At 39.0% G+C, this 13,144-nt stretch overlaps 1 protein-coding gene across 1 annotated transcript in view; it reads right to left on the bottom strand.

The window, feature by feature from the left end:
* Nucleotides 1-13,144, bottom strand: part of LOC134358974 (myoferlin-like) — a 272,012-nt gene that overhangs the window by 166,729 nt on the left and 92,139 nt on the right. Inside the window, exons 19-24 of the mRNA XM_063071715.1 lie at nt 10,791-10,904; nt 8,681-8,858; nt 6,819-6,943; nt 5,628-5,734; nt 4,678-4,870; nt 1,602-1,757 (exon numbers count right to left, since the gene is read on the bottom strand). Of these exons, the coding sequence (XP_062927785.1) occupies nt 1,602-1,757; nt 4,678-4,870; nt 5,628-5,734; nt 6,819-6,943; nt 8,681-8,858; nt 10,791-10,904 (873 nt within the window). The remainder of the gene's footprint in view (nt 1-1,601; nt 1,758-4,677; nt 4,871-5,627; nt 5,735-6,818; nt 6,944-8,680; nt 8,859-10,790; nt 10,905-13,144) is intronic.

Genomic DNA, 13,144 nt, shown 5'->3' with positions numbered 1-13,144 from the left:
TAGCCTCCTCTTTGGCACTCATTCACTTTATTCTGCCATTGAGAATCGTAACATGCACAAATCAGCTCTCCTCCTTGTAGTTTAATTATCTATTTAACTATAAAATATAATTATAAATATAATGATAAATATATTAATTATTAATATTCATCTGCATATAGCAGGGTTACAATGCTCTGATCTGACTAAACAGTTTGAGGACATCACCATTTGATGAGCTCAACTATTAAGAACACCCACATCCCATTTGTTCGAACTCAGAAAGTAAATACTGTTTAGAGACTGTTCAAGTACCCAAGGAATAATGCTTTGTCAAAGTTATAACTTCAGAAGGAACAAAAAAGATGCCTGAATTAGGTACAAGTCATAGAACTTTTCCAACCTGATAACAGATGTAAAGCACAATGATTATTTCAACCACCTCAAGGTATCCACTACAACTATGGTAGAACAACACTGTAGAAATTCTAATGCACTATTTCAGGCAACCAGTGGCATAATTTTAAGAAATTCAAGGGGGGTGGGGTGGAGAACAGGAATATTTTGGCTTTGATTAATAGTCACCGTTGTTAGCAGCAACTCTATTGGCACTAACTAATGTTTGAATGGTAAACTAAAGAGCACTTGGGTTCCAAAGTTGCCAAGGTGTTCAGCTTTACCTTATTTAATATCAACATTAAACAAAAACTGAATAATTAAAATCAGTGCATCCTGTTGCGGCAAAACAATGCACGAGTTCACGCATTGAGCTCAAGTTAAACCGCAGCCATTTTACAGAGCTTTCTTCAGAGCGTCCATTACCAAGGACCTCCAGCACCCAGGGCATGCCCTTTTCTCCCTGTTACCATCAGGTAGGAGGTACAGAAGCCTGAAGGCACACACTCAGCGATTCAGGAACAGCTTCTTCCCCTCTGCCAACCGATTCCTAAGTGGTCATTGAAGATTTGGACACTACCTCACTTTTTAAAAAAAAATACAGTATTTCTGTTTTTGCAGGTTTTTAAAAATCTATTCAATATACGTAATTGATTTAGTTTATGTTTTATTTTATTTATTTTTTCTCTCTGCTAGATTATGTATTGCATTGAACTGCTGCTGCTAAGTTAGCAAATTTCACATCACATGCCAGTGATAATAAACCTGATTCTGAAAACATATAATGCTACAATTTAGAAAAACATGTGAACACATCCTTCTCTAAGTAGTGCACTCTAATTGGAAATTTATTACCATCCCATTATTTATAATTAAAATTATGGAGAACTATCCATAGGAGCCCTTAATTGCATTGACAGTAGTGTTTGAAGACACCGCGCTCCAGCAACTTCTCAAACGCAGTTTAAGTTGGAAAATTAAATCATTTCACAACAATGCCAACATCTCACAAATTACAACTTACTCCATTGAAGAAGTGAAAATATGTATAGAATATTTCAATATCATTTATACTACTAGGTCAGATCTCAGGAACATGATATCAAAATGAGTTCCAGAAAGGTATTACAAAATAAAAGCAAATAAAATTACAATTAAAAAGCAAATTTAAATCATAAAATTAGGAGCTTTACGATATTAGTGCCAGGTACAACACTCAAGTCTACCTTCAAGAATATGGTCTGTGTCTTGCCACAGAATCTGCCGCAGGCTTCTTCGCTTGTAGTCGAGTAAAGCAGCTCGTGAGCTGGAATTCGTGCAAAAGCAACTCGTTTCTCATCACATATCATTGAGATGATGATATCAGGCATGCTGTTTTGTGGCTGTGAGAACAACAGGAAGATCTTTACCATTTATTCTGTCAAGAGGACCCTTCTAGTTCTAAGCTCTGCAAGTATGTTAGTGGAGCAATATGGCCAACACAAACCTACACTGGTTGAGTACCGCTTATCCCAAATACTTGGGGCAGGAAGTGTTTGGGATTTTGGATTATAATGAGATAGCTAGGAATCACCATCATTTCTGATTCCGAATTTACGTGCTACCGGTAAGCAGAGTTTGTTTTAATTTATTCATCACACATACATACTTAATAATAAAAATTTCCACATGCCATTACTATATCAGTACGCCAAAAGGTCATGTGTTGCACAGCAGAAAGGAGAGTACCTGAATCAGCTGTTGAACAGCCAGCATTCAGTCTCCACTTACAATGCTGTGTTTTGATTAAAAGGTTACAGTACACTATATATATTGTTTTTTAAGGTTTTACGTGAAGTATAAAAGCAATCATCATCATAGACTTTTCTGGTACTAGATTTTTGTGATCAGCAGACAATTTAACAATTTAATGCTGTGCCTTTTCTTAAATTTTTGCAATCAGCCTGCTGAAAATTTAGAGTTACCTTCAATTTTCAGTTCGACATGATAGATCTTCACTTGTTTCATGATCAGCCTACCATTAAACAGCCTATGTTCACTGATACACAAGTGAGATCTTCATTTTTCACTCCACGGAGTGTTTTTCTATTTTTCACCACCTTCCTTTCATTACATATGTGAGGTCACTTCTCAGAACTGTCTGGGGTGTGCAGAGACCTACGCATTAACTGGGAACCTTCCCAGCACCTCGTGGAATTTTCCTTTTATGACATCACGTCAATACTCCAAAATAAATAAATACATTGGATTTTGGAATTTCGGATAAGGAGTGCGCAATCTGTGAGCTGAGGTGAAGGCTTCCGTCGATCAGAGCTGACCATGGATATTGTGTCCTGGCTGTCTAGGTGTCCAAGCCTGGGCAGTACGATATGGAGAGCAAACTGTTGCCGTGTAGCAAGCTCCCCCCTCTCCATGCATCTGATGAACCCAAAGGAATGACAGAGACTGGTACAGTTTGGTACCAGCACTGTCCCAGGAGTTGCCAGTCAGCATTGGACTCAATGTAGGACTGCCTTAGGGTCTCCAGCTCCAGACTTTTCCCTCGCGGTTTACTCCTGAAGCTTTCCCCATAAGTGGGTATAGCTGCAAGGCAGCAGAGTTTTCCCTTCTAGAAGAGCTGCCAACCATGACTGATGTGCCCCATCTGCCAGAAGCAACTGGTTTTAATGTGCCAGTAACCCACATTGTCCCTTCTCCTGTCACTAGAAATGGTTCCGCCGGGCTTAGTAGCTAAGCCACACGTGAAGGCCAGGAGCTGGACTCGGTTGTCAGAGGCTATTTAACGTGCACGTCATTGGGAGCATTCCATCAGTAGCGGGAGCTTGTCCCTATTACCACCCCCGGCTTATAACAACCTTACGATACTCAACCTGTATTATCTGAAGAACAAGGTTCCAAACTCAAACCCAGGTCTACGCTTATTTAGCAATTAGAGAGAGTTGCAATGAAGATTTTATTGACTAAAAGTCAAAAACCTGTCTCAGCACCTGCGAAATATTTATACAATTGTGCATGTTTGGCACAGAAAAATTAAACTTGATTTGATATATCCTGTCAGTGACATGAATTGGCTGGTTTTCTAACTCACATGACGTGTATTGACAATGACCAATTCAAAACTCCTGTTTGATAGCAGAGATTATAATTTGTATAATGAATATTAGTGATACCCATTTTCCCCAATAAATGCAGTATTATTACATACATCGCAGTGATAAAGCTGTTACCACTGTATAGCAAAGTAATTCCAATGGTGTAATTTAACTTGAAATTAAATGAAACAAGGCCCATCGATTCCAATTTCATCGAGTAACTTAAGCAGAACATGGATATGATAAAGAACAAAAATACTACAGATGCTGCAGATCCAGAGTAATAACAGAAAATGCTGAGAACACCAAGCTGCACCTATGGGAAGAGAAAGAGTTAACAGTTCCAGTTGAACACTCTTTGGAAGAACTGGGAAGAAGGGAAAAAGAAACTGGATAGCCACTAGAAGGGTGGGCTGAGTGCGTTTGTCTACGATGGGGTCACCAAGTTTTACCTTGTCAGGGGCAGCCCTGCCCACCCCTCCATTCACAGAGCTTAAGGAACCTCTATTCACCCCTCTACAGTTGGGACAAAGTCTTCAGACTGAAATATTAACCATTTTCCTATCCACAGATGCTGGCTGAATATTTGCAGAATTTGATTTTTCCTGTCATGATAAAATGCACTCTGCCACAAACGGAAATATAGTTCTAACTTCTATACCCAAAGGAATGAATGGTGGGGGGGGGGGGGTAGAGAATTAATCATCACTTGGCCTCTGTATCTCCTTCTGCAACTGGATCCTTGACTTCCTCAACAGGAGACAACAGTCAGCGCCGATCAGAAATAACCTGCTCCTCAATAACAATCAACTGCTCACCCGACATTTATCCTTAAATCTCCAAATTTTAACTATTTCACTGAGAAACATATTTTGGAATACCTAATTCTTTGCTTTCTAGTTCCCCCAATAAATCGCACCGCTGCAACACTGTCCCAACCCACACCTTAAGCCTCACTCTTTGTACGAGCTTTAAGTTTTCCATTCTCTCTTCAACTCCTTTGATATTGAATTTTATTTGATAGTACTTCTTTGAAACATGATATTTGAAAAACTTTTAAAGTCACAGGAAGATACTACTGTAGTGTTAGTTTACAGTTAAATATCAATATTATCCATACTAATAACTGTTAACCATGAACGTTAGAATAAACATAGTGCAGATATGAAGGTGGAAGAGAATACAAGAAATTGCAAATCTGAGCACTAACCTCTTCAGCCAACGATTTAAGGTTGTCCAGCCAACCTTCAATATCAGCAATTGTTTCCTTGGGATCACTTGCCTCACTTCGCAAGGCCGTTGCAGATTCAACAATGGATTCTAGGACCTTTTTACGCATCTTGTGGATTTGCAAGTCAAGCTGTGTCACATTAGGTTTACCTTCAATAGTTGGCATAGGCTGGCTGAAATCAGGAGAGAAAAATATAAAACTCACGATAAGAAAAATGTCAACTGAAATGTTAAAAGTCAGAAAATAACTGGCGCTTGATGTTTGGAGTTTATATTAGAAAAAAGTCGTGATTTGAAGTAACAAACTTATTCCAGAAAATTGAATCTCAATATTAGTAATAATGTAAACCTATACAATTACTAAATTATATTTGCTTCAAATGAATGTCAATGAATTTTAAATATTACATGACTTCCAGAAAATCTGCTCTTAGCTATTTTTTTTCGTAGAAAGAAAATTCTCCCTTTTTTGGTGCTTCCAGTAAGTCAAGAGTTTGAAGCTTCTCACAATTGGTCAGCATTTCCAAAGGTTATTCCAGTTAATCACTTAAATGAATGCAGTTTTATTTATTGTCGCCAACTCCAAACCAAGATTTATTGAATCAAAGTATCAGTTAGCTCAATAAATTTTATGCAGTTTAATTAATGACTACATAGGGCATTCCATCATAAATCACTCACTGAAGTTGCTGGAGGATGCACTGAAATTGAAACACGTCATCAGTTGTGGTGCCATGATTTCAGATTTTTACATTTTCGGACATGGATGACAATGGAAAGATTGTATTTATATGCTAAATTTTATCTTATATCCTTGTAATATTCTGCAATCACATTTTAGCAATTTCCCATTAGAAGGCAGCACAGCCATCTAGAATTAGCTACAACAGAAGTTACTTTCATGATGTTGGGTAAATTCTTTCATTTTACCTGCATTCTTCTATAACTTGTTCAATAAGCTTGAACCAGAATTCAGCTAAAGGTTCCTCTGCAACTTTGACCTGTATAGCTGTCTTCAGTTTTGTCAAGTTCGCTTCCTAGGGGGGAAAAATGGAAAGCTAAGCAAGGCTGAATAAAATGCCAGATTTAGAATAGGTAGCTCCATGTCCATTTTGTTGGTAAACTCTCTTCATAAGCTTCAGTTATGGTAACCATCATAATGCCATAGTAATTACACAATTCAGATTGGAAGCAGGACTTCTACAACAATGAAGGCAACTCCATTGTGGTTATTCAATACATTGAAACAATTGCTTTTCCATAAAGGCATCACTCCTTTTGGAGGTACTTTTGCTTGTGAGCAGTAAGAATGGTTTTGTTCATACTTGCAGCTGATTACTTACTAAATGGGATGCATATTTAACAAGAATGGGGCAAATACATGCTGATCTATGTTGGCCATCAAGGTTCACAGGTGAAAGATATACCAGGACAAGGTTCAACGAGATAACACTGACCAAAATGAAAAGCATTTGTGTCCTTCAAAAAGAGAAATAGTTGTGTAGCAAATAAGTGTTTTTTGCAATATGCTTATGCTTGCAGAGACTAAGAAAATGAATGGCGAAGCACAGCCAAAATCCGATAGGGCTGACATGAAGCTGGCACTACAATCTAACGGTGGCAGATTGGGAAGCTTTGTTAGGAAAATGCTTTGGTACACCAGATCCTGACTTCTGCTCAAGGATGACTGAAAACTTATGAAGTCAAAGGATGAACTATCTATTCAACAGACACAAAACGCTAGAGGAACACAGCAGGTCAGGCAGCGTCTATGGAAAAGAGTATTGCCGATGTTTCGGGCTGAGACTTTTGACTGTTTACACTTTTCCATAGATGCTGCCTGGCCTGCTGAGTTCCTCCAGCATGTTGTGCCCAGACTTCCAGCATCCACAGATTTTCTCTTGTCTGTGATATAATATCTATTGATAATTTGATTGTTGGCTTTTAACATTCACCATATATGCAACTAAAAATAAGTTCATTTATTTGCAGTGGGAAAAACCCATCAAGAACTTGTAATTTATTTGTTTCCTCACAAATCTATCAAACTAAAAAACTTCAAAGATTTATTCACCTGATGTTTATCGTGAGAAATGAGTGGAAAGAAAAATAACTGCTTACCAGTCTGTGAACCATTTTTTGGAGGATGTTCACCAAATCCAATCTGTGACTGATATCTTCCCAGTAAGAAGTCAGAGTCACTACAGGCTTTGTGTTTGCCCAAGGTAGAAAATAGTAGTGGTTACCTGCCAGAAATAAGAAAATGACTTAACTGACAGAAGAACTACCTACACTCGTCTTGAAAAATGTGCCTGTTCAGCAAATACTACCATCTTCTCTGATCCCATTTGCTGAGCCATTTTCATCATCTCCCTATTGAGACAATGTTTAAAACAGTCTCTATCTTGACAGCCATTCACCATACTATTTGCCTTTTTGACCTGCACTCCCACCTTCAGGAGATCTATGCAATTTAATCCCACATCCTTCATTTTTCCTTAAGCTCTCAGTATTGCCATTCAGGAAGCACTGCAGCAATTCAATAAGACGGCTTAGACAGCACCTTCAGAAAAATCCATGACCTCTGCATGCTCGAAGGACAAGGGCAGCAAATGCATGTGAACATCACCATCCGGAAGCTGTACTCCAAGCCACATACCACCTCCACTTGTAAACTTATTCCTTTGTAGGTTTTTGCAAATAAGAATGGCGGAGGCGTTTTATGTTTAAGCAAAACCGTAGCAACTCATTAATTGCACTCCAAACACTGAACACAAAGTGCAGTAAAAATACTTGATGTAATTACATCATCATGTCAGAACAGCCTCCTAAAGTGAACCCCAGCTCTATGTCAGTGGCTGTGATTACATACGTTTCCACCAATTATATTACCCAGCAGCTTTGCTGTCACTGGGTCAAAATCCTTGAACCTCACAACAAGATTATGAGTATACCCACACAGCAGTTCATCATCACCTTCTCAAGCAATTAGTCAAGGACAATTATATGTCAGCTCGGTCTATGAAGCCCACATTGACAGAATATTTTTATTTTTAATTTATTATTTTTAATTTTTATTTTTTATTTTTAATTTTTACTGGTTAGAGTCACAGAGGAACCCAAAGAAGTTAAAATACAAGGTTTATCTGAAGATATTCCAACTTATTAACTAGAAGACAGATATGTCCCAGAACCCAAGCAGTTTTCTGAGTACAGATCCAGAAAATTTGAAGGCACCATGGAATAAGTTTAGCATCGGTCCAAAACGTGTGCTGCAGATGTGATAAAGTTAATTAACTTGATCACCATTTCTCTTCTAATTTCTGAGCATTGCAATCTATCAGCCATTTACTGAACATCTGCCCAGACCATTAATTTAACATTCAGTCCAATTTAAAATTGCAACATCAGCTAATTTGTACAAACAGACTTCGATATCATGTACGTTACTTACATTTACCTTTGCATGGATTCAAGAACACCATAACCTCCCCAAAAATTCACACTACTAACTATAATTGGGAGAATAAACTCTTCTCAGGCTTCCAGCTAGATACAGGTATCTATTATAACCAACGTCTCAACAACGAACTCTGCCATCTTCATCAGGGATAATTGGAAATTTACCCTCTCACCTCCCAATGCTGTGCTCTCAACCCTCATCCCTCCAAGTTTCTCTTTCTGACAGCTATTAAATTCATGTCAAATTATATTTAGACAATACTGGCCACCTGGTTGTACATTATCCAGGAATCATTGATGGCCAGTGTCAGACAATTTCCACAATAAGCTATTGCACAGCTTGAACTCTCCTCAATTTTCTCTCAACCATGAATACAATGTCAATTAATCACGACTAGCTGAAGTAATTTATACCCATAATTGGGTCAAGCAGCTGGTGGAAATGGAGGATCACAAGTGCCATAATTGATAGCAGTAATATTAAATCTTAGGTACCTGGGATTCACAGCAGTAGTACTCACCATCAAACACTGCTCTACTATACTGGGTAGTGGAAGCCAAAGGCCTGCAGGTTTTGTCAAACTTGTTACCATAGTTGCCCATGCTGACTTCAAACTGAATGGCATCTCCAACTTCTTGCTGCATCGTTGCAGCGTAAAAGACAGCACAAAGACTGTACTTGCGCCGGCGTTGATATTTCTAGAACAGGATGTATTAGATGAATTCATGTCAACAACACGCAATAAGTATCACCAATAAAAGACATAGCTACTGAGTCACAGAGATTGGCTTGGAAGCAGGTCCTTTGGCCCACTGATTCCACGCTAATCATAATCCCCCCTTTGCACTAAATCTACATTAATCCTTACCGACTACACCTAAGGTCACAGTCTCTCAAGTTTTATCCTCCATTATATTGCAATCACTACTTCAAAAGTGGGCTCCCTCGAACTGACTTTATTTTTCCTCCCTCCACCCCCATAGGTTGAACCAGGGCGTCCGTGTGATGGAGATTCACTGTCCTGGAACGGGAGGTCTCATGTTTGCTAAGCTTGCTTTCTAAAGAGCAGCAGCTGCCACTTGAAAGATCACTAACAGATGCAAGTAAACTTTCAACTTGTTTAATCTCTGGTTGTAAATAGAAGTCAGTCATCAGTTCTTAAAATGTAAATGGAAAACAATAATCAACTTGAAGTTAAAAAAGCACTTTCTATACAATGACTTCGCAAACAAGCTCTGTAATTAGAAAACACTGTCTGTGAAGATACTAGCTCACAGCATCCTGACCTATTGCTCAAGGATACAGTATAAGGCAAGGGATTGTTTAATTTTGGTTATTTTAAACAGACAAGCTGGCTCTGAGTTGCTTAGTTCAAGGAAACTTTCAGAAAGGATGAATATTATTTAGTATATCAGTAACTGTTTATACTTGGAATAGTTTTATGTACTCAGAGAAGTTAGCTTTATAGCATTGTGAACATGAAACTGAAGTCCAGGTCTTCAAAAGATGCTTTTAGACTGTTTGTGTTACAGGATATCTGAGGAACTATCATACATTTCTGAAGACACCCAAGTGGGAGAGAAACTTTATAAATGTGGACAGCAGGTCAGGTTTATTCAGAATGGTGTAAGGAACATTAAGAAACTTGAAAGAAACATAGGGTAAACTAGATCCATTCCTCCAGCTTCAGTTTCTGCAAAGGACAAATTGTCTGCATCATTGTATTTTTTTTAAGTTTACAGGAATTGTACCTGTTTTGGAAATGCTTAATCCTTTGATTTTAAGAACGCCTCGTGCTTCATGTGCTAGAAATGCTCTAGGTTTAGGAAATGGTTTGTAATTTGGAAGGGTTTAAGACAGAAATCCACTGAGTATTAAATGTATTTGAAGGGTGTTGTATGGATTCAAATGTGTATCACTGAAAATAAATGAACTGCATTTTAAACTACTTTGTTAGCTGGAAGTATCTTCTCCTTGGTAGGGAAACGGGACCCATTGCTCTAATGGTGGGTGTTAGCAGTTAAACTTGCTGTGGAGAATAAACAGGGAAGTAACTATTCTTTGAAGATTGGGTATTTACAGTATACTCTCCCTTCAGTGAAAGTACTCATGGCTATTTATATCCAATGGGCTTTAAAGTCTGTGTTTGAGCTTAGAACTTCATGATCAGCAAACCCAATACCATGAGATAAGCTGCCCCATTGTACCACCCTATAAAGAGAAACTTTATAGGGTGCCAGTTTGCCAATGGATACTACAACAGGCGGACAAACAAAAATTTGAAAAGGAATAGGATATTTCAGAACTGAAAATTAGATCACTTTTGTCAATGCTACTATTGATCAAACTATTTACCACTTGACAATTCAATGCCAACAAGGATCAAGATAAAACATACAAATTGAGAAGAGAAAAAGCAAATTCAAGAGTATTGTTTTTTCTGTCAAAGGGGATTGTCGAAGCAAGCAACATAAGCAACTTTTCCAGCTACCTTGGACAGAGTGATCTGGGATACAGAAAGTTAGTTCATGCTGATCTTGCAGCCAGAATCCAAGTTTTTATTATGGTGTTCATTAGAATGCTTTAAGACCAATGGATTTACGAAGAATAACCACTATTAATTAACTAACCTGTACAACCAAAACATCGTCACTTGGTATGTCTTCCACCTTCTTCTCTGGACTACCTTCAAGTTTAGTGATTAGTTCAACTAACAGTCGGCCACGATACGAAAGGCCCTCACCCTAAAAGTAAAATAAAAATTGAGGATTTTGTGTGACAGTTCCCCCCCCCCCCAAACCTTCCCAAGCACTGAAATGGATCTGTCGTGACTGAAAATTCATAACAAACCAGACATTCAGTTGACTGACTTTATCAGTGATTTGATGATCCATTGTCTGATCAATAACATGATGATCGCACTGACATCAGGTCAGCACCTAGTGAGCAGCAAAGATCGGTGGGAACCGGGCCACTGTCTTCTTGTGATCTAACATAGGCACCGATTCATATTAACAGCTGCAGATTCAATGGCTTGATTAGAAGTCACTTTTGCAAATAGCACTGCTGAACCTGTTCAGAATTTACTAGTATAAGTAACAGTAACCATAAGATATTGGAGTGAGTTCGGCCATTCAGTCCATCGAGTCTGCTCTGCCATTCCATCACGGCTGATCCCAGATCCCACTCAGCCCCATACACCTGCCTTCTCACCATATCCTTTGATGCCCTGACCAATCAGGAAATGATCAAATTCCACCTTAAATATACCCACAGATTTGGCCTCCACCACAATCTGTGGCAAAACATTCCACAGAATGATGACTCTCTGGCTTAAAAAAAAAATCCTCCTCGCCTCTGTTCTAAAAGGTTTCCCCCTCAATTTTGAGGCTGTGTCCTTTAATTCCGCCATAGCAAACATCCTCTCCACATCCACCTCATCTAATCTTTTCAACATTCGGTAGGTTTCATTGAGATCCCCCTGCATTCTTCTAACTTCCAGTGGGTACAAGCCCAAAGCTGCCAAATGCTCCTCATAGTTAACCCCTTTATTCCTGGAATCATCCTTGTGAACCTCCTCCGGACTCTCTCCAGTGATGACACGTCCTTTCTAAGATATGAGGCCCAAAACTGTTATCAATACTCCAAGTGCAGCCTGAATAGCATCTTATAAAGCCTCAGCATTATTGCCTTGCTTTTATATTCTATTCCCCTTGAAATAAATGGTAACATTGCATTTGGCTTCTTTACAACAGACTCAACTTGTAAATTAACCTCTAGGTGCCTTGTACAAGGACTCCTAATTCCCTCTGCACCTCTGACATTTGAACCTTCTCCCCATTTAGATAATAGTCCATACTATTGTTCCTTTTACCAAAATGCATTATCATACATTTCCCAACACTGTATTCCATCTGTCATTTTTTGCCCATTCTTCCAACTTGTCTCAGTCCTGCTCCAATTGTATTGCTTCCTCAGCCCTACCTACCCTCCACCTGTCTTCGCAACCTTCGCAACCTTTGTGATAAAGCCAATTCCATTATCCAAACCAGTGACAAACAGTGTGAAATTAGCAGTCCCAATACAGACCCCCGAGGAACACCACTAGTCACTGGCAGCTAACCAGAAAAAGCCACCTTTATTCTCACTCACTGCCCCCTGCCTGTCAGCCATTCCTCTATCCATGCCAGTAACGAAAAGAACCTGAACACACTCTCCAGAGTACATTATCCGTCTACAGTACAATCTCCAAGAATGAACTGCTGAAGCTTTAAGGCATTGCTCAGGCAGCATTTGAACTATTTTGAGTAGTTTTGGGCCCTATACCCAAGGAAAGATACGCTGGCTCTGGAGAGGGTCCAGGGGAGGTTCTCAAGAATGATCCTAGACGTGAAAGGTTTAATACGAGTTGCCTTTGACGTCTCTGGGTTTGCACTTGATGGAGTTCAGAAGGATAAGGAGGCAATCTCATTGTAACCTACTCAACAATGAAAGGCCTGGAAAGAGCGGACATGAAGAGGATGTTTCCAGTAGTAGGATAGCCTAGGATCTGAGAGTACAGCTTCAGAATAACAGGACAGCCCTTGAAAAAACTGGTACAAGGAGGAACCTCTTCAACCAGAGGATAGTGAATCTGTGGAATTCTTTGCCACAGAAAGCTGTGGAGACCAAGTTACTGGGTGCAATTAAGGCAGAGAAAAGTTCTTAATTGGCAAAGGAGTTAATATTTATGGGGAGAAAACAAGAGAATATGGTTGGAAAAAAGCACATGGGCCATGCTTGAAAGGCAGAGCAGATTCAATCAGCTACAGAGCCCAAGTCTGCTTCTATATAGTTATGTTCCAATTCTCTCCTTAATGCAGATCAGAACCCACTTCACAGATATCAATGAATCAGCAGAATCTTCCTGCATATTTCTTCCGTTGGATAAAAAGTTTCAATAGAAAGAGAAAAAAAATAGCAAAATGGCACAAATAAGCACCAT

The sequence above is a fragment of the Mobula hypostoma genome, chromosome 19 (genome assembly GCF_963921235.1).
Source record: "Mobula hypostoma chromosome 19, sMobHyp1.1, whole genome shotgun sequence".
Taxonomy (NCBI): domain Eukaryota; kingdom Metazoa; phylum Chordata; class Chondrichthyes; order Myliobatiformes; family Myliobatidae; genus Mobula; species Mobula hypostoma.
This window is presented reverse-complemented; position numbering and strand designations above follow the sequence as displayed.